The sequence below is a fragment of the Stegostoma tigrinum genome, chromosome 11 (genome assembly GCF_030684315.1).
Source record: "Stegostoma tigrinum isolate sSteTig4 chromosome 11, sSteTig4.hap1, whole genome shotgun sequence".
NCBI lineage: Eukaryota > Metazoa > Chordata > Chondrichthyes > Orectolobiformes > Stegostomatidae > Stegostoma > Stegostoma tigrinum.
Window position 1 is genome coordinate 1,652,698 of NC_081364.1, and position 18,455 is coordinate 1,671,152.

At 45.6% G+C, this 18,455-nt stretch overlaps 1 protein-coding gene across 2 annotated transcripts in view; it reads right to left on the bottom strand.

Annotated features, from left to right (window-relative positions):
- The window catches only part of LOC125460281 (sodium- and chloride-dependent creatine transporter 1-like), a 105,397-nt gene that overhangs the window by 62,325 nt on the left and 24,617 nt on the right, over positions 1 to 18,455 (bottom strand). For both annotated transcript variants that reach the window (XM_048547563.1, XM_059649678.1), the window contains exons 3-5: positions 14,856 to 14,987; positions 10,439 to 10,703; positions 8,714 to 8,846 (exon numbers count right to left, since the gene is read on the bottom strand). In XM_048547563.1, the coding sequence (XP_048403520.1) occupies positions 8,714 to 8,846; positions 10,439 to 10,703; positions 14,856 to 14,987 (530 nt within the window). The remainder of the gene's footprint in view (positions 1 to 8,713; positions 8,847 to 10,438; positions 10,704 to 14,855; positions 14,988 to 18,455) is intronic.

An 18,455-nucleotide genomic window follows, 5' to 3' on the forward strand; every position in this document is an offset into this window, starting at 1 on the left:
AAGGTTCCCCACAATAGGCTATTGTACAAAATGCGGAGGAATGGGATTGTGGAGATATAGCAGTTTGGATCGGAAATTGGCTTGCTGAAAGAAGACAGAGGGAGGTAGTTGATGGGAAATGTTCATCCTGGAGACCAGTTACTAGTGGTGTACCGCAAGGGTCGGTGTTGGGTCCACTGCTGTTTGTCATTTTTATAAATGACCGGGATGAGGGCGTAGAAGGATGGGTTAGTAAATTTGCAGACGACACTAAGGTCGATGGAGTTGTGGATAGTGATGAAGGATGCTGTAGGTTGCAGAGAGACATAGATAAGCTGCAGAGCTGGGCCGAGAGGTGGCAAATGGAGTTTAATGCAGACAAGTGTGAGGTGATGCACTTTGGTAGGAGTAACCAGAAGGCAAAGTACAGGGCTAATGGTAAGATTCTTAGTAGTGTAGATGAGCAGAGAGATCTCGGTGTCCATGTACACAGATCCTTGAAAGTTGCCACCCAGGTTGACAGAGTTGTTAAGAAGGCATACAGTGTTTTAGCTTTTATTAATAGAGGGGTCAAGTTCTGGAACCAAGAGGTTATGCTGCAGCTGTACAAAACTCTGGTGCGGCCGCACTTGGAGTATTGTGTACAGTTCTGGTCACCGCATTATAAGAAGGATGTGGAAGCTTTGGAAAGGGTGCAGAGGAGATTTACTAGGATGTTGCCTGGTATGGAGGGAAGGTCTTACGAGGAAAGGCTGAGGGACTTGAGGCTGTTTTCATTAGAGAGAAGAAGGTTGAGAGGTGACTTAATTGAAACATATAAAATAATCAGAGGGTTAGATAGGGTGGATAGGGAGAGCCTTTTTCCTAGGATGGTGACGGCGAGCACGAGGGGGCATAGCTTTAAATTGAGGGGTGAAAGATATAGGACAGATGTCAGAGGTAGTTCCTTTACTCAGAGTAGTAAGGTAATGGAACGCTTTGCCTGCAGCGGTAGTAGATTTGCCGACCTTAGGTATATTTAAGTCGTCATTGGATAAGCATATGGACGTACATGGAATAGTGTAGGTTAGATGGGCTTGAGATCGGTATGACAGGTCAGCACAACATCGAGGACCGAAGGGCCTGTACTGTGCTGTAATGTTCTATGTTCCTCATTATTAAGGGAATCAAAGATTATGGGGAGAAGGCAGGAGAAAGGAACTGAGAAACACATCAACAATGATGGGCCGAATAGATTAGTTCTGCTTCAATGTCTACGGTCTTATCGTAATGACATTGGCTCCAAGCAGAACTGAGGTGGCGGGAGTTTAACAATGAAGGTTGTACCTTCTGGAGCAAGATGATTAAACAAAATAAATTTGCATTAAAATGGAAAACCCAAGGCAACAAAAACACTCTGACTGCATATGTTCGACACAGATTCGATCCCATTGTCTGGTGGGTTGGTGTATCAAGTCAGAGTGAGAAATGGCCAAAGCAAGGGATTAGATGAAGGGATGCAGCAGAAAGAGAGATTGCAAAAAGGGACAGGAGGACATCAGTGAGGCAGGGGAAGAAAGAAAGAGAGAGTGGGTGAGGGGGCTGAGGGAGAGAGAGGGGAGAGACACACATTGAGAAATCTCTCAATGCAAGTGTGACATAACAGCTACTGGTGTAAATACAGATTTCATCCATTTGGCCCATTGTTGATCTTGCACACGTGTACACACGCACACACTTAAAGCCTTTAGGTTTCAATTGGGCAAGTTTGCAGAAGACTGGCCTCACATTGGATGCAATAACAAAGGGAGACAGGTTGCTTCTGAGTAAGGAGTTTAATTTTAAAAATTATGGACAAGATGCATCAGTTAAAACCCTGAAGGGATCATCTGAAGCTGAGAAATTCTAAGCTCCACTCTGTAAAGATTCTTTGAAGAGGTAATCAGATTCTCAAGACTGGGGAATTGAAATCACAAGCATTTCAGACCATGTGTGTGATAGAGATAGAGTTCTCTCTGTGGAATGAGTATTGTAAAGGAATGCTGTTGAGATTAATGGGATTATACTTTACTGTGTGTCTTGAAATCTTTAAACTTGTGTTTGATGTAAAGTTTGGTTTATTCCACTTCATCTTCATTTCTTTTGCATAATGAGCTTCAGTTTTATTGTTAAAACCTACAGCATTTGTGTTTTGATGCAAGATCCTGTTTGTTGAAACCAAATAAAACAAGGTCAGATCACAGTTTGGGATCTAACATCAGCTGGATCATAACAGGTAGGTCATGCAGATTTTAATTGTCCAGGGCCATCTTCCACATTGTCGGGTAGATCCCAGTGTGTAACTGTACTGGAACAGCTTGGGGAGGGGAGCGGCAAGTTCTGGAGCACAAGTCTTCAGCGCTATTGCCGGAATGTTGTCAGGGCCCGTTGTCTTTGCGGTATCCAGTGCCACCACTGTTTCTTGATATCACGTGGAGTGAAATGAATTGGCTGACACTAACATCTGTAACACTGGGGACCACTGCAGGAGGCTGAGATGGATCATCCACTCGGCACTTCTGGCTGAAGATTGCTGTGAAAGCCTCAGCCTTATCTTTTGCCCTGATGCGCTGGGCTCTGCCATCATTGAGGATGGGGATATTTGAGAACCTTCCTCCTCCAGTGATTCCCATAATTTTCCAACATCTTTTACAACTAGACGTTGTATAACTGCAGAGCTTAGAGCGCATGGACAAGTTATGCTGCAGCTTTCTTTATAGAACTTTAGTCAAAACACACTTGGAATGCTGTGTACAGTTCTGGTCACCACACTACCAGAGGGATGTGGACACTTTGGAGAGGGTACAGAAAAGGTTTACCAGGATGTTGCCTGGTAATGGGGGATTGTAGCGATGAAGAAAAGACGGATAGACTGGGGAGATAATGGGAACTGCAGATGCTGGAGAATCCAAGATATCAAAGTGTGGAGCTGGGTGAACACAGCAGGCCAAGCAGCATCTCAGGAGCACAAAAGCTGACGTTTCAGGCCTAGGTTTCCACTGGAGTGCAGGAGGTTGAGGGGCGACTTGATAGAAGTCTATAGCATTGTGAATGGTATGGATAGAGTGGCAAGTATGAGGGGTAAGGTTCTAGGGGACACTGGCTCAAGGTGTGGGGGGGTGGTGGTAGGTATTAAGAGATGTGCGAGGCATGATTTTCACACAAATGGTGGTGAGTGCCTGGAATGCACTGCCAGAGGAGGTGGAAGCAGACACAATAGCAACATTCGAGGGATAAGGATCCTGTAGGTGAAGACAGTTTCAGTATGGAAGGGCAAAATGTGGTGTGCAGGCTTGGAGGGCCGAAGGGCCTGTTCCTGAGCTATATTATTCTTGGATCTGTTTGTGGATTTTGCTTAGCTCTATCTATCACTTGTTATAAATGCTTTTTTGATCCATTTGGTCGCTTCACCAAGTGGACACCTCATTTCTCAGATATACCCATTGCTGCTCTTGGCAATGGTCTATGGCATAACCAGGGCTGAGCCCCTGGCTTGATAGCAATGGCAGGATGGAGAAAATGCATGGCAGAGGCACTGGGTGTCATGGGAACATCATTGGAGCCTCAGGCTAAATGTTTTAAATCCTACCACTGCAGACAGTGAAATTCAAATTCACTAAAACCCAACTAGTTCCCAAAGCCTTTCACAGAAGGAAACATTCTGGAAATAAAAACCAAAAGAACTGCGGATGCTGTAAATCAGGATCAAAAACAGAATTTTGCTGGAAAAGCTCAGCAGGTCAGATAACATCTGTGAAGAAGGAAAAAAAAGAGAATTAACGTTTCAAATGCAGTGACCCTGCCTTCGGACAAGAAATTTTCTGGCCTGCAGGTGAATTAGGTGGGTTTTACGATAACTGAAAGGATTTGATGACCATCTTAGTAGCAGCTTTTTTTATTATGTCAGGCATGAACAATGAATTAATTCGTTAATGGCTCTTGTTGGCTAAGGTAAGAAAGGGAGCTGGAAGAGAGAGGAGAGTTGTCCTGGAGATTAAAAGCTAAATGTTTGAGGATTGTTTCAGTGTGCGTAGATCGGTATGAAAGGAGGGACTCAGTGAAGCGGAAAATCAGTGTGAACATGATATTCTATGAACTGGCCCAGCCGACTGTTACTCACCTGGGGAATCATAATCTGGGAGCTCTCAACACTCAGGTCTTTGTGTTTTCAAAACACAATTCAACAAAATTAGCTCATGAATTTTGTCATCTTGTCCCTTTGCCAGTGTTATTATTTATTCTATTCATTTCGTGAACTGTTAGGAGAGTTCAATGTTACAGACACAAGTAAAATGGCAGAAAGATAGACTAGATATTTTACAGAAAGTATTTTGAAACCCACAAGCACTTCCATCTACAATTTGTGAAAAGATGTCAGTGATCCATTAGAACATTAACCAGAAGAGGCGAAACTATCAATAGTACAGAACTGGATTTTTGTTATCAGTACTGATACGTTCAGGATTTGAGCTGCTGATTCTGAATTAGAGATTCCAATTTGATATCCAGAAGGACCAGATACAAATACAATGGAACGCCACCACTTGCATGTTCCCCTCCAAGCCACTCACCATCCTGACTTGGAAATAGATCGCCATTCCTGGATGTAAGTTTGCTCGCTGAGCTGGAAGGTTAGTTTTCAAACGTCTCGTCACCATTCTAGGTAACATCATCAGTGAGCCTCCGATGAAGCGCTGGTGTTATGTCCCGCTTTCTATTTATCTGTTTAGGTTTCCTTGGGTTGGTGATGTCATTTCCTGTGTTGGTGGTGTCATTTCCTGTTCTTTTTCTCAGGGGATGGTAGATGGGCTCCAAATCAATGTGTTTGTTGATGGAGTTCCGGTTGGAATGCCATGCTTCTAGGAATTCTCATGCGTGTCTCTGTTTGGCTTGTCCTAGGATGGATGTGTTGTCCCAATCAAAGTGGTGTCCTTCCTCATCTGTATGTAAGGATACGAGTGATAGTGGGTCATGTCGTTTTGTGGCTAGTTGATGTTCATGTATCCTGGTGGCTAGCTTTCTGCCAGTTTGTCCAATGTAGTGTTTGTCACAGTTCTTGCAAGGTATTTTGTAGATGACGTTCGTTTTATTTGTTGTCTTTATAGGGTCTTTTAAGTTCATTAGCTGCTGTTTTAGTGTGTTGGTGGGTTTGTGGGCTACCCTGATGCCAAGAGGTCCGAGTAGTCTGACAGTCATTTCCGAAATGTCATTGATGTAGGGGAGAGTGTTTATGGTTTCTGGGCACGTTTTGTCTCTTTGTTTGGGTTTATTGCTGAGAAATTGGCAGACTGTGTTCATTGGGTACCCGTTCTTTTTGAATACGCTGTATAGGTGATAATCGTATTCGAAAAGAACGGATACCCTATGAACACAGTCCACTGATTCCTCAGCAATAAACCCAAACAAACAGACAAAACAGGCCCAGAAACCATAACCACTCTCCCCTACATCAAAGACATTTCGGAAATGACTGTCAGACTACTCGGACCTCTTGGCATCAGGGTAGCCCACAAACCCACCAACACAATAAAACAGCAGCTAATGAACTTAAAAGACCCTATACAGACAACAAACAAAACGAACGTCATCTACAAAATACCTTGCAAGAACTGTGACAAACACTACATTGGACAAACAGGAAGAAAGCTAGCCACCAGGATACATGAACATCAACTAGCCACAAAACGACATGACCCACTATCACTCGTATCCTTACAAACAGATAAGGAAGGACACCACTTTGATTGGGACAACACATCCATCCTAGGACAAGCCAAACAGAGACACGCATGAGAATTCCTAGAAGCATGGCATTCCAACCAGAACTCCATCAACAAACACATTGATTTGGAGCCCATCTACCACCCTCTGAGAAAAAGAACAGGAAATGACATCACCAACACAGGAAATGACATCACCAACCCAAGGAAACCTAAACAGATAAATAGAAAGCGGGACATAACACCAGCGCTTCATCGGAGGCTCACTGATGATGTTACTTAGAATGGTGATGAAACGTCTGAAAATGAACCTTCCAGCTCAGCGAGCAAACTCACATCCTGAACCTCAACCTGAGCTACAAATCTTCTCAAAACTCGCTATCGCCATTCCTGGGTCAAAATCCTGGAATTCACTCCCTAACAGATTTCTAGAGTGCAACTGACTGTTAAAACGATGGCCTGACTGTCACCATTTATTTCAAGTCCTTAATGATGGGGGAGCTCCGCACATCAAGATAAGGCTGAAGCATTCGCAGCAATATTCAGCCAGAAGTGCCGAGTGGATGATCCATCTCAGCCTCCTGCAGTGGTCCCCAGCGTCACAGATACCCGTCTTCAGCCAATTCAGTTCAGTCCACGTGATGTCAAGAAACGGTTGGAGACACTGGATACTGGAAAGGCTATGGGCCCTGACAACATTCTGGCAATAGCACTGAAGATTTGTGCTCCAGAACGTGCTGCTCCCGTAGCCAAGCATCTACCTGGCAACATGGAAAATGGTCCTGTTCTTACAGATGCTGCCAGACCTGCTGAGTTTATCCAGCAGTTTCTGTCTTTGTATCTGATTTCCAGCATCCACAGGTTTTTCTTCTCAGCTCAATTTTTGCTGCATTCACTCAGGCACACACCAGACGGGTACAGAGATAGTAGGAACTGCCGATGTTGGAGAATCTGAGATAACAAAGTGTAGAGCTGGATGCACTCAGCAGGTCAAGCAGCATCAGAGGAGCAGGGAAGTTTGACGTTTCTGAAGAAGGGTCTCGACCCAAAATGTCAAACTTTCCTGATCTTCTGATGCTGCCTGGCCTGCTATGTTCATCCAGCCTCACACCGTGTTATCACACACCAGATGGCGTTTGTCTTCTGTTTGAATGTTCTCACAATCTGACACTAACATTAGACTGGTTGCTTACAGCATGTCCGTCCCTGTATCAACTACCTTCAGCAGTTCAAGGAGGCAGCTCACTACCACCTTCTCAAGGGACAACTAAGGATGGGCAATAAATGCTGGGCAAAAGGCCCAAGAATAGATAAAGGAAAAAAAGTGAAGAATTCAGGACAAAGCAATTCTCAAGAATAGCTGAACACCAAGAGAAATGGGAGACAGGAACTTCAAACAATCACTAGCAAAGGGCAGTCAAATCAGGAATTGCTGGAGAAACTCAGGAGGTCTGGCAGCATCTGTGGAGAGAGAAACAAGGTTAACGAATTGAGTCTGGCCTGACTCCTCTTCAGACTCCGGCAGGTGTATTGCCTTATTAGCAGCAAAAATGGACTGGGACATCAGTAAGAACAAAGATCTGACAATTCCAGAAAAGTGGAATTTAATGGATTGGAAAATAGCAAACGTGACACGTCTGTTCAAAAATAAAAGGTAGACAGATAACAAGAAACTCCAGGCCAGTGCGCTCAGCATTTGTCATTGGGAACAGTTTGGAACCAACAATGTAGGAGTCACTGTATAACATTGAGAAAATCACTACTCAATAAGGCAGAGTCAATCCCATTTAGGAAAAGGAAATTTATTTTATTAGAGCTTTTTGAGAAGACCACAAACAGGATGGATAAAGGTGACTCAGTTGACACAGTGTATGTGGATTTCCAATTGCTACTTTGGAATAAAGTGTTATGTGAAATGCTATTGCACAAGATAAAAGCTCATGGTGTAAGGAGTACCACATTAGCTCAGAGAGAGGATTGGTTAACTAACAGAAAGTAGAACAGGGATAGAAGGGTCACAGCAGGATGTAACAACTAGAATACAAGAGGAAGCAGAGCTGGGACTTGAATAATTTACATAATCTCTGCCAACAAATGATGGAGGCTCCCAATGTCTGGTCACTACATTTACAAACAGGAAGACACACAAGGAGAAAAGCCACTTGTAACTAGGGTTCAAAGAGCCACGCACCGACAGGTTAAGTCAGTGTGCAAGGATCTGACAAACGATGTCTAATGTAGGAACTACTGAACTTGTCCACGATGGCAGGTAAGTCCATTCAGGAGATAGGGTCCGGCGCGCACCGACTCTCACTGAGGTAGGGGAATGGGACACTTGCTGTCACTAGGGTATGGTTTTAACCAAGTGACAAGGACCAATATTTTCAAAAAGGACTCAAAACCAAATCACAAAAGGAATATGGGACCCTTACCTTTACCAGTAGCAGCACAAATCATACGAGCAGGGAGGTGATGTTGGAGCTGTACAGGACTCTGCCTGGGCCACAGCTGGAGCATTGTGTGCAGCTCTGGTCAGTGCACTATAGGAGGAATGGGATTGCACTGGAGGGGGTGCAGAGGAGATTCACCAGGATGCTGCCTGGGATGGAGCAGGTTAACTATGGAGAGAGGCTGGATACACTCGGGTTGTTTCTTTGGAACAGGGAAGGCTGAGGGGGACTGGATAGAGGTGTATAAGATTATGAGGGGCATGGACAGGGTTGATAGAAAGAAACTGATCCCTTTGGTTGAAGGGTCAATAACAAGGGGGCAGAACAGGAGGTTTAGAGGGAATTTGAGGAAAACCTTTTTTCACCCAGAGTGTGGTGTGGGGGGTGTGGAATGCACTGCCTGGGAGGGGGGCCGAGGTGGGGACCCTCACAACCTTTAGAACATACTTGAACAAGCAATTGACATGCCATAACATTGAAGGCTATGGCCCAAGCGTGGGAAGTGGAACTCAGGGTGAACTGGAGCTAGATGGATGGGTTCCTTACCTTCCCTGTTGACTTCACACCTTTCCAAATACAGAAATAGACGATAATCCAGGTGGCGAGGACACACAGGAGCATCTGCCAGTTGATAGATCCGGGGTGATCAATCCCAACAGAGATACGCAGCACCTTCCTCCTGAAAAGGTTAAAGAGATGTGAAATCGACACGCAAAGAAATAATCGACAGGATGTGGGGAATAGGAAAGTGGGATTAAACTAAATATCACTGCAGAGATCTTCTGGATCTAACTCTGTTCTGTCCCTATACTGTGAGGGTTTGGTGGGGGATAGTGGAGGGGAACTTTGTTCACAATTTATTTTTAGTTTAAAATCAAGGGAGGTTCACTTTCAGATGACGAAGTACATCTTTCAGTTTAAAAGAGCAGAGTAAGTTTTACTCTGAGAAAGCCACCTCTACAATCCCCAAACACACTCAGGTCAGGGAGAGAATGGGGTTAGATACAGAATAAAGCTCCCTTGACTCTTATCCAACCCTGTGCTGTTCCCATCCTGGGAATGTTTGATGGTGAATGTAGAGCGAGCTTTCTTTCAGTTTAAAAGAGTAGGGAGAGCTTTATTCCATACCTAACCCAGTGCTTTACCTGTCCGGGGAATTTCTGTTTTGTTATGCATAAGTGCAATGTGGGCATCGCTGGCTGGGCTCAGCAATTATTGCCTTGTCCCTAGTTGCCCCTTGAGAAGGTGGGGGTGAGCTGCCTTCTTGAACCGCTGCAGCCCATGTGCTGTGGGTTGACCCACAATGCCCTTAGGGAGGGAATTCCGGGTTTCTGACCCAGTGACAGCGAAAGAATGGCAATATATTTCCAAGTCAGGATGTGAGAGGCTTGGAGGGGTGTTCCCATCTATCTGCTCCCTTGTCCTTCCAGATGGAAGTGGTCGTGGGTTTGGAAGAGATAATGGGAACGGTAGATGCTGGAGAATCCGAGATAACAAAGTGTGAAGCTGGATGAACACAGCAGGCCCAGCAGCATCTCAGGAGCACAAAAGCTGACGTTTCGGGCCTTGACTCTTCAACAGAGAGGGAGCTTCACACTTTGTTATCTCTTATCCTGTGTGTCAGTTATGACTCTATCCACCAGAGAGGTTGCCCCCTGACACCTATTGATTCCAGTGTTGCCAGGGCGCCTTAATGCCACACTCAGTCGAATGCAGCCTTGATATCAAAGGCTGTCACTCTCACCTCACCCTCTGGAATTCAGCTCTTTTGTCCATGTTTGAACCAAGGCTGTAATGAGGTCAGGAGCTGAGTGGCCCTGGCGGAACCCAAACTGGGCGTCACTGAGCAGGTGCTACTTGATAGCAATCACTTTACCAATAAGTAGCATTTGATGGGGAGATGTTGTGGTTGAGTTATCTATGACCTTGGATATACATTTGCAGAAATTGCTGGAGAAACACAGCAGGTTTGGCAACATCTGTGGACAGAAACAGGGTTAACATTGAGTTGCAGTACGCTGAAGGGTTGCTGGACTCAAAACTCAGTTAACTTTGTTTGTCTGTCCACAGAATCTGCCAGACCTACAGATTTTCTCCAGCAATTTCTGTTTTAGTTTCAGATTTCCAGCAACCACAGGTCCTTAGATTTTTTTTGGTCCTATATTTGTTGACCAGAAACTATTTTCATTCCCCTCAGAGTAAAAATATCAACAAATCAAAATGGGTTTGAGATCGCAAACACGTTTGCTTTCAGTTGGAGGTCACACTTACTCCCAAAACTCAATGATGGGCGAGCGCTTGTCCACGAGCTCATCACAGCTCACATTGAAGGCCGTGGAGTTAACAATGGTCCCGTTGTAGCATTGATCATGTCGGAAGACTTCAGTACATTCTGGAGTGTTCCACGAGTTTCCACACGTTGCCCAAGGAAGATTGTTGGTGAAGGAATGGATGAGATAGTACAAGCCCCAGGCAAGCACCATGATATAATACGTGTTACAGAAAAACACAATCACCATCGAAGCGAAGCCCAAACCTGGATGGGGAACAAGCCATAAAACCATAAGGAATAGGAACCAGAGTCAGCCATCCAGCCCCTTGAGCCTGTTTCCCCATTCAATAGGATCAGGATCTAACATTCCTCATGTCCGCTTTCCTGACCTTTCCCCTTCGTTCCCTGACTGATCAAGGGTCTCTATCTCAGCCGTAAATATTCACAAGGACTCTGCTCCCACAGCTCTGTGGTAAGTAGCCCCAACGACACTCAACCCTCAAGAAATTCCTTCTCATCTCAGTCTTAAATTAATGCTCTCTTATTTTGAGACTATGCCCTCTGGTCCTGGACTCTCCCATGAAGGAAACATCCTCCCAGCATTGACCCTGTCAAGCCCCTTATGAATCCAACATGTTTCAACGAGATCACCTTCCATTCTTCTAAACCCCAGGGAGTAGAGTCCCAACCTGTTTAACCTTTGCTCACCAGGCAATCCCTCCACATGGAGGATCATCCCAGCGAACCCTCCTTGAACTGCCTTCCAATGAAATGATATCTTTCCTTAAATAAGGGAACCAAAACTACTACTCACATTGTAACACAGTAGTTTTTGAATGAATGTATTCACCTGAGGAAGTCACTCTGGACTTTTCCAGTCCTGTCAATTCTAGAATGAGCTAAGGAGTGAGACAAACTGGAAGGGAGAAGCCCAATGCATGTGGGAGAGAGCGGGAACAGAGTCTGTGCTGGTCAAAAAGGAACCCCCTAACGATTCTCATCCCATTTCCCAGCACTTGGCCCATAGCATCGTGTGCCTTCGTATCACTTGTGCACATTTAAATCCTTCTGTATCTTCCCATTTTTACAGGCAGTGAGTTGCAGATTCCAACCACCTTCTGGGTTAAAATATTTTCCTCACACCTCCTCTAAACCTCCTGCTCATTACCTTCAGTCTACTCTCCCTGGTCATTGATCCATTCACCTAGGGGCAAAGTTTCTTCCTGTCAGTGATCATCAAAATTCAATCCATCTTAATCACATTTGCCCCCTGCCTCCCTGTTCCCAACTTCAGTCTCCTCTGCTCCAAGAAAAACAGCCCCACTCTCTCCAGAAACAAAGATAGAAGTTGCTGGAAAAGCTCAGCTGGTCTGGCAGCATCTGTGAAGAAAACATCAGAATTAACATTTCAGGTCCAGTGACCCTTCCTTCCAAGGGAACAAATTCATGTGGGAAGGAGTGAGAACGCCTCAGATTCCAGCACAGTGCAAGAGGGTTACAGTAGGGAGTCACAGAGCCCGAGGTTAGAAAGTTACAAAAAGGCCCTTCTGAGGAAGGGCAACTGGACCCGAAACGTTAACTCTGATTTTTTCTTCACATGTGCTGAACTTTCCCAGCTCCTTCTGTTTTTGTTCCTGATTTACAGCATCTGTAGTACTTTCAGTTTTTATTGAGTATCACACTCCCTCCAGTCTCCCTTTAGAACTACACAGGAAATCGGAGACAGTATTAGATCCAAGGAAGAGGCAAACAATTGTCCAAAAAAAAACCAACAGACCTGACAAGGTGGCAGTTTAGAATTCAAAAGGACAACCAAGGGATTGATTAAGAGAGGCAAAATAGAGTATGAAAGTAAGCTGGCAGGGAACATAAAGTGACTGTAAAAGCTTCCTTTGATGTGATGAAAAAAAGATTACTTCAGACAAATGTAGGTCCCTTACAGTCAGAAGCAGAATAGTCTATAATGGGGACCAAAGAAATGGCTGACCAACTAAATTCAAACATTGGTTGTGTGATCACAAAGGATATAAATAATATCCCAGAGTTGCTGGGCACCACAGGGTTTAGAGAGAGGGCGGAAGCTGAGGGAAATCAGTGTTGACAGGAAATGGAGATGGAAAATTGATGGGATTGCAGACCAACAAATCCCCAGGGTCTGATTATCTACATAGCAGAGGGATTAAAGGAAGTGGTCTGAGAAATGGGTTTGCATTGATGCTCATCAATTCTAGACACTGGAACAGTTTTTAATATCCAAGGATAGTGAATGTACAATTTAGCCTGTGATTTAAACAGGGAAGCAGAGAGCAAACAGGGAGTTCAGACCATGGGGTCTGACGTCAGCACTGGGGAAGGTGTTAGAGTCCATGGGGGACACATGTCTCACTCTGCGGCAATCTACTTTCCAACAGAACACACCATCTCCAGGGCAACCAACTATCCAGGAGACATTTCAATGGAAACACATTGAATATCATTCCTAACCTTTACTTGGAAGGAGTGGCCAGTCAGTAAAAGTCAACGCAGAGAGATTGCTGTGATCCTGGCCCTGACCAGGGGGATCCTAGATGATCTGCCAAGGAGGAACACAAACTAGCTCCACCCTGGAAAGCACAGGGCCAAAGGAACAGGAGAACAAGGGGAGGCGATGGCCTAGTGGTATTATCGCTGGACTGTTAATTCAGAGACCTGGATAACATTCTGGGGACGTGGGTTCGAATCCCACCACAGCAGACAGTGGAATTTGAATTCAATAAATTATCTGGAATTAAGGGTCTAATGATGAACATGAATCCATTGTTGGTTGTCAAGGAAAAAGCTGTCTGGTTCACTAATATTCTTAGGAAAAGGAACTGCCATCCTTACATGGTCTGACCTATATGTGACTCCAGACCCACAGTAATGTGTGTTGACTCAACTGACCCTGCTGGGTAATTAGGGTTGGGCAATAAGTGCTGAATATAAGCAGCAGCAGCCATTCAGCCCCTAGAACCTGAGCTAGCATTCAATATGATTAAAGGGGTTCTGAACCCAAACTCCAAAGATCCAGCTTTGCCCCATATCCCTCACATCTTAGACTAACACAGGCCTTTGTCTTTGTTCTTAGGGGAGATGTGGGGGTCGTTGGTAAGTCCAACATTTGTTGTCCATCTCTAGTTGCCCTTGAATTGATTGGCTGTGGAAGGCATTTCAAAGGGCAATAAACCCCATCGCTGTGGGCCTGGAGTCACAGGCGGGCCAGCACAGGTCACAATGACTGTTTCCTTCTCTAAAAGGACATTAGTGAACCAGATGGGTTTTTAAGATAATGAACAATGGTTACAGTCACCATTGGACTGGCTTTGTTATCAAAAAGTTAGGAATCAGAAATTTTGAGTTCACAATTTGTCTAGTAATTAACATTTGCAGACAGAATTCTGACTTCCTGGTTTTTTCACTCCATTCTGAAAGATCTATTTTTTTTGGTCTCTGTCCTTTCTGTACAATTAGACCAAGGCAGGTGTGTATGAAAGGTCAGTGTCCCAAAGGTAAAATTCCAGGTGCCCACCTCATCACACTGACACACAGTCATCTGAGTCATAACAAGTCTCTTTCGAGCTTGAAGTAGGCAGGGTTTTGATAAACAAGGGATACAAAAGTGTGGAGGAAAGAACAGATGAGAAAGTGGAGATGAACCCATAATGAGATCAACCATGATTTTATTGAATGGCAAACCAGACTTGAAGGGCTGAATGGCCTACATCTGCTTCTGAGTCTAATGTTCCTCAGAATCACAAAATTATTAGAGAACAGAAGGTGGCCACTTGGCCCATCATGTCTGCACTGGCTATGAGTGTTTTAACTTAGTGCTTTTTCAATTTGATATCTGCGTTGCTACTATTCCTTTATTTCATGACTTTTAACTTTTCCCACCTGTCTGTTGTAAAAAGGTGCTGTCTCTTTTTCAAGTCCATGTAGACCAGTGTTACCCTCATCATCCCTCCTGCTTTTCCAGAGCTCCAGTAAATTAATGAGATACATTTTTTCCTTAACAAACTTTTGCCATCTCTTCTAAATTAACCAGCATTTTTTTCCAGGTGACTATTAATTCTAGCCTGAATAATTTCTCAAAGATCACCCACCTTTGATGTTAGACTCATAGGATGCTACACAGGAACCAGACGCACAGACAGACGTACTATAACAGTTTACATTTATTTAGCATTTCCACATCAATAAGACATCTCAGAACATTCTCCAGAATAGAATGGTTACAACAGGCAGACAAATTAATGGAACGAGTTTGAAAGAATGGGAATGCAAATAATTTCTCAGACATTGCGTGCTTTTCTGAATTTCCCCCTCTTCATTTTCCTCTCACACACTCTCACACACCAATGAAATGAAACACACATTTTGATGTGATTTGTATCTCACCTTTGAAGAGAGGTACGATATTCCATGCACCGATACCTCCCTGTTTCATGAACTGCCCCAGTGCAATCTCTAAGAAAAAAACTGGGATTCCTCCCACCAAAACAATCAGCAAATAAGGAATGAGGAAGACTCCTGTTAAGACAAAGAACAGATGAAACACAGAGTTATTCTTTAATTGTAGATTTACAGGTTGCACAGAACTGAAACAGTTTGTTTCCACAGTTTCATATCCTTACTACAGAAACTTAGAGGGTCAGGGATTTGATAGGTATCTACTCTTATAAATGAGCTGATCCCGGTCATAGTGAGCAGGATGTGCTGGATGTGATTGCATAAAACATCATTTACTTTCCATCCTGAGAATAGCTCTCTGCACTGAGTCAGTCACTCTCAAAGCCAAAGCATTAGTCCTGTCAATTTTTGTGACTCCCCCTCTGAGGCAAATATTGTTATGTAGATACCGTTCTGCTTCACTTTAATCATTTTGATGCTATTCTCCTCAACCACTCCCTGTTGGAGTGTGTTCCACATTCCCACCGCTCTCTGGGTGAAGATCTCTCTCCTGAACTGCCCATTGGATTTGTCACTCATATGTACAACCCCTCTGCTCTCACCCATGAGAGAAAGTACCTTCTACACATCACCGCAAGAGATCAGGGTCTGACCCATCTCTCACACATGCCCATTATCCAAGGGCCCAAACATACCTTCCAGATGAAGCAACACTTCACCTGCACTTCCCAGAATCCACTCTACTGCATTCGCTGCTCACAATGTGATCTCCTCTACATCGGGGAAACGAAACGTAGACTGGGTGCCCGCTTCGCAGAACATCTACGTGTTGCCTGCCACTTTAATGCATCACCCTGTTCCCTGGTCAACATCTGTCTTAGGCTTGCTGCAGCACAAGCTGTAAGAACAATGCCTCATTTTCCACTCGGGGACCCTGTAGCTTTCTGGTCTCCATATCAAGTTTAAATTTTTTAAGGGCCTGAACTTTCCCATGCCCACGCCCTTACCTCCACACACCAGGCCTTATCACATGGGCTGCTAGCCCAGCGTCAGCCCCTTATGATGCCCAATATCAGCTACTGATTCTCCCAGACTGGCCATTACCCCATATTTTTGTCCAACTGCTGCTCTCTCTCCCTGGGCTCCATCTCAAACTATCGTTCATTCCTCCTCATCTTCAGCATACATAACAACCTTTTCCCAGCTACCATCAGTTCTGAAGAAGTGTCACTCGAGTTGAAAAGTTCACTGACTTCTCTCCACAGAAGCTGCTAGACCTGCTGAGTTTCTCCAGCAAATCCTGCTTGTATTTCTGGTTCTACTGTTGTGTCAAATCTATCACAGTCCCATAGAATCCTGAGAAAAAGAATCATCTCTCTTTGCAATCTTTTTCTTCCCAGCAAGAACATCTCTCATTTAAATAACGATTCCTTATAATCCCCCAAAACCCCCCACCATTCTGTTTACAGCCTTCCAATAAGCCTGGCCTGAACAGCACTCTATATTCTAAGTGGGTGAGCAATGGCTTATAAAGGAACAGCGGTCAGTGTAAATATTTTATTTCGCACTACTGGCACCAATTAATATACTTATAATTAATATATTAGAAATATTATCCCCGTTCCTTCACTGTCACTGGGTCAAAATCCTGGAATTCCCTCCCTAATGGCATTGTGGGTCACAACCCACAGCACATGGACTGCGGCGGGTCAAGGCGGTGGCTCTCCCCCACCTTCTCAAGGGGCAATTAGAGATGGGCAAGAAATGCTGGGCCCAGCCAGTGACGCCCACATCCCACAAATGAATAAGGAGAGTGGCGTGGGGCTGGCTATTCATGTCCTTGATAGAGAGGATTTGCCCCACTGCCAATGGTTCGGTGGGGTTGGGGGGTTGGGGGGTTAGGGGGTTAGTGGTGGGGGAAGAAGGGAGGAGGGGTCAGGGTGTAAAAGAGAATTTAGACATTGGAGTGGGGTGGAGTGGACGAAGCAGGAGAGGGAGGAGTAGAGGCAGAGGGCAGGTCAATGCGGGGAGGGACGGGTGTTGGAGGAGTGGGAGTGTGGGGAGTGGGAGTGTGGGGAGTGGGAGTGGGAGTGGGGGCAGGTGGGGAGGGAGGGAATTGGAAGAGGGGGCCGCATCGATGGTCTGTCAGGACCGAAGCGCTCCAAGCCCCTGTGGGACACGGAACTCTGCAGCGGTGAGATCCTCCCAGGCAGACAGCAGGAATACTCAAGGGGAATGGCCTCAGAGCCTTCCTAAAGGGGTCACACATTCCCCAACCCCCGGGGAGAGGGGAGAATCTGATCGAGCAGAAGGCAGCGAGCGGGTTGAGAAAATGCATCAAGCCCTTGCAAAAGGGGTAAGTGAGGGTGCCTTTATCTGTCCCAATTCTGGCAGCTGATGAGACATTATCGGCGCCCTCCGAACTCCAAACTATCACCCTCAGTAACCAGAGAGGGAGGGAGGGAGGAGTGAACATAGAACAGTACAGGCCCTTCGGCCCACGATGTTGTGCCAACTTTTACCCTAAACCTAAGGTCCATCTAACCTCCACCCCTACCTTACACTATCATCCTTTTTTTCCCAAAACATCACCACAAAAATTAGGTGGCGTGGCGTGGCCTTTTGTTAGGCCCCCCATCTCATGGAAAGGGACTCCCTCTGGAATTAAAGTGAAATCAAAGCAGAAAGTGCTGGAGAAACTCAGCGGGTCGGCAGTACATGTGGAGAGGGAAACAGAGGTAATGACTCTCTTTTTCAGACAGAGAAATATAAAACTCTGCCCCCGAACCCAGCTCTCTCTGTGGGGGTTAGCTTCAGATCCCCAGGCAACGAGGATCTGTTTCACTCTCCAATTCTCTGCAGGCTCTCGGACTTTCTACTCGATCCCACAGGAGTAATCCCAGGATCTGGGAAGGCTGGACAGGTAACTAATTGCATTAGCAATAGCCTGCTCTGTTACCACGGTTACTGAACACTAATACACTTTCTCAAACACTATCGACAAAGGGTTAAACAGTTTTAAATCCCAGCCTGAGAGCAGAAGATTTTAATTCTTCTCAAATCCTCCCTTTCATCTGCTTTTTAATTCACAGAAATCTATAAAGAATCACCTCAGAAGTTCAACCTGGAGCTTAAATCCAGCAAAGTTACGTGGATGGGGGCCAGAGCGGGCTTTGGCCCAGCTCCCCCACCCACTACACCCCCTCCCCTCCACACCCCACCCACCCATCCCCTACACCCCCCATCCCCTACACCCCCCATCCCCTAGACCTCACCCCCCCATCCCCTACACTCCCCCTCCCCTACACCCCCTCCCTCTCCCCACTCCCACACCCCCCCTCCCCTACACCCCCCCACACCCCCCTCCCTCTCCCCACCCCCACACCCCGCCTCCCCTACACCCCCCTTCCACTACACCCCTCTTTTCCCTACACCCCCCTCCCCATCCCCTACACCCCCCTTCCACTACACCCCCCTTCCCCTACACCCCCCTCCCCATCCCCTACACCCCCCTTCCCTACACCCCATTCCCCTACTCCCACCTCGCCCTCCCCTACACCCCCCTCCCCCTCCCTCTCCCCTAAATAC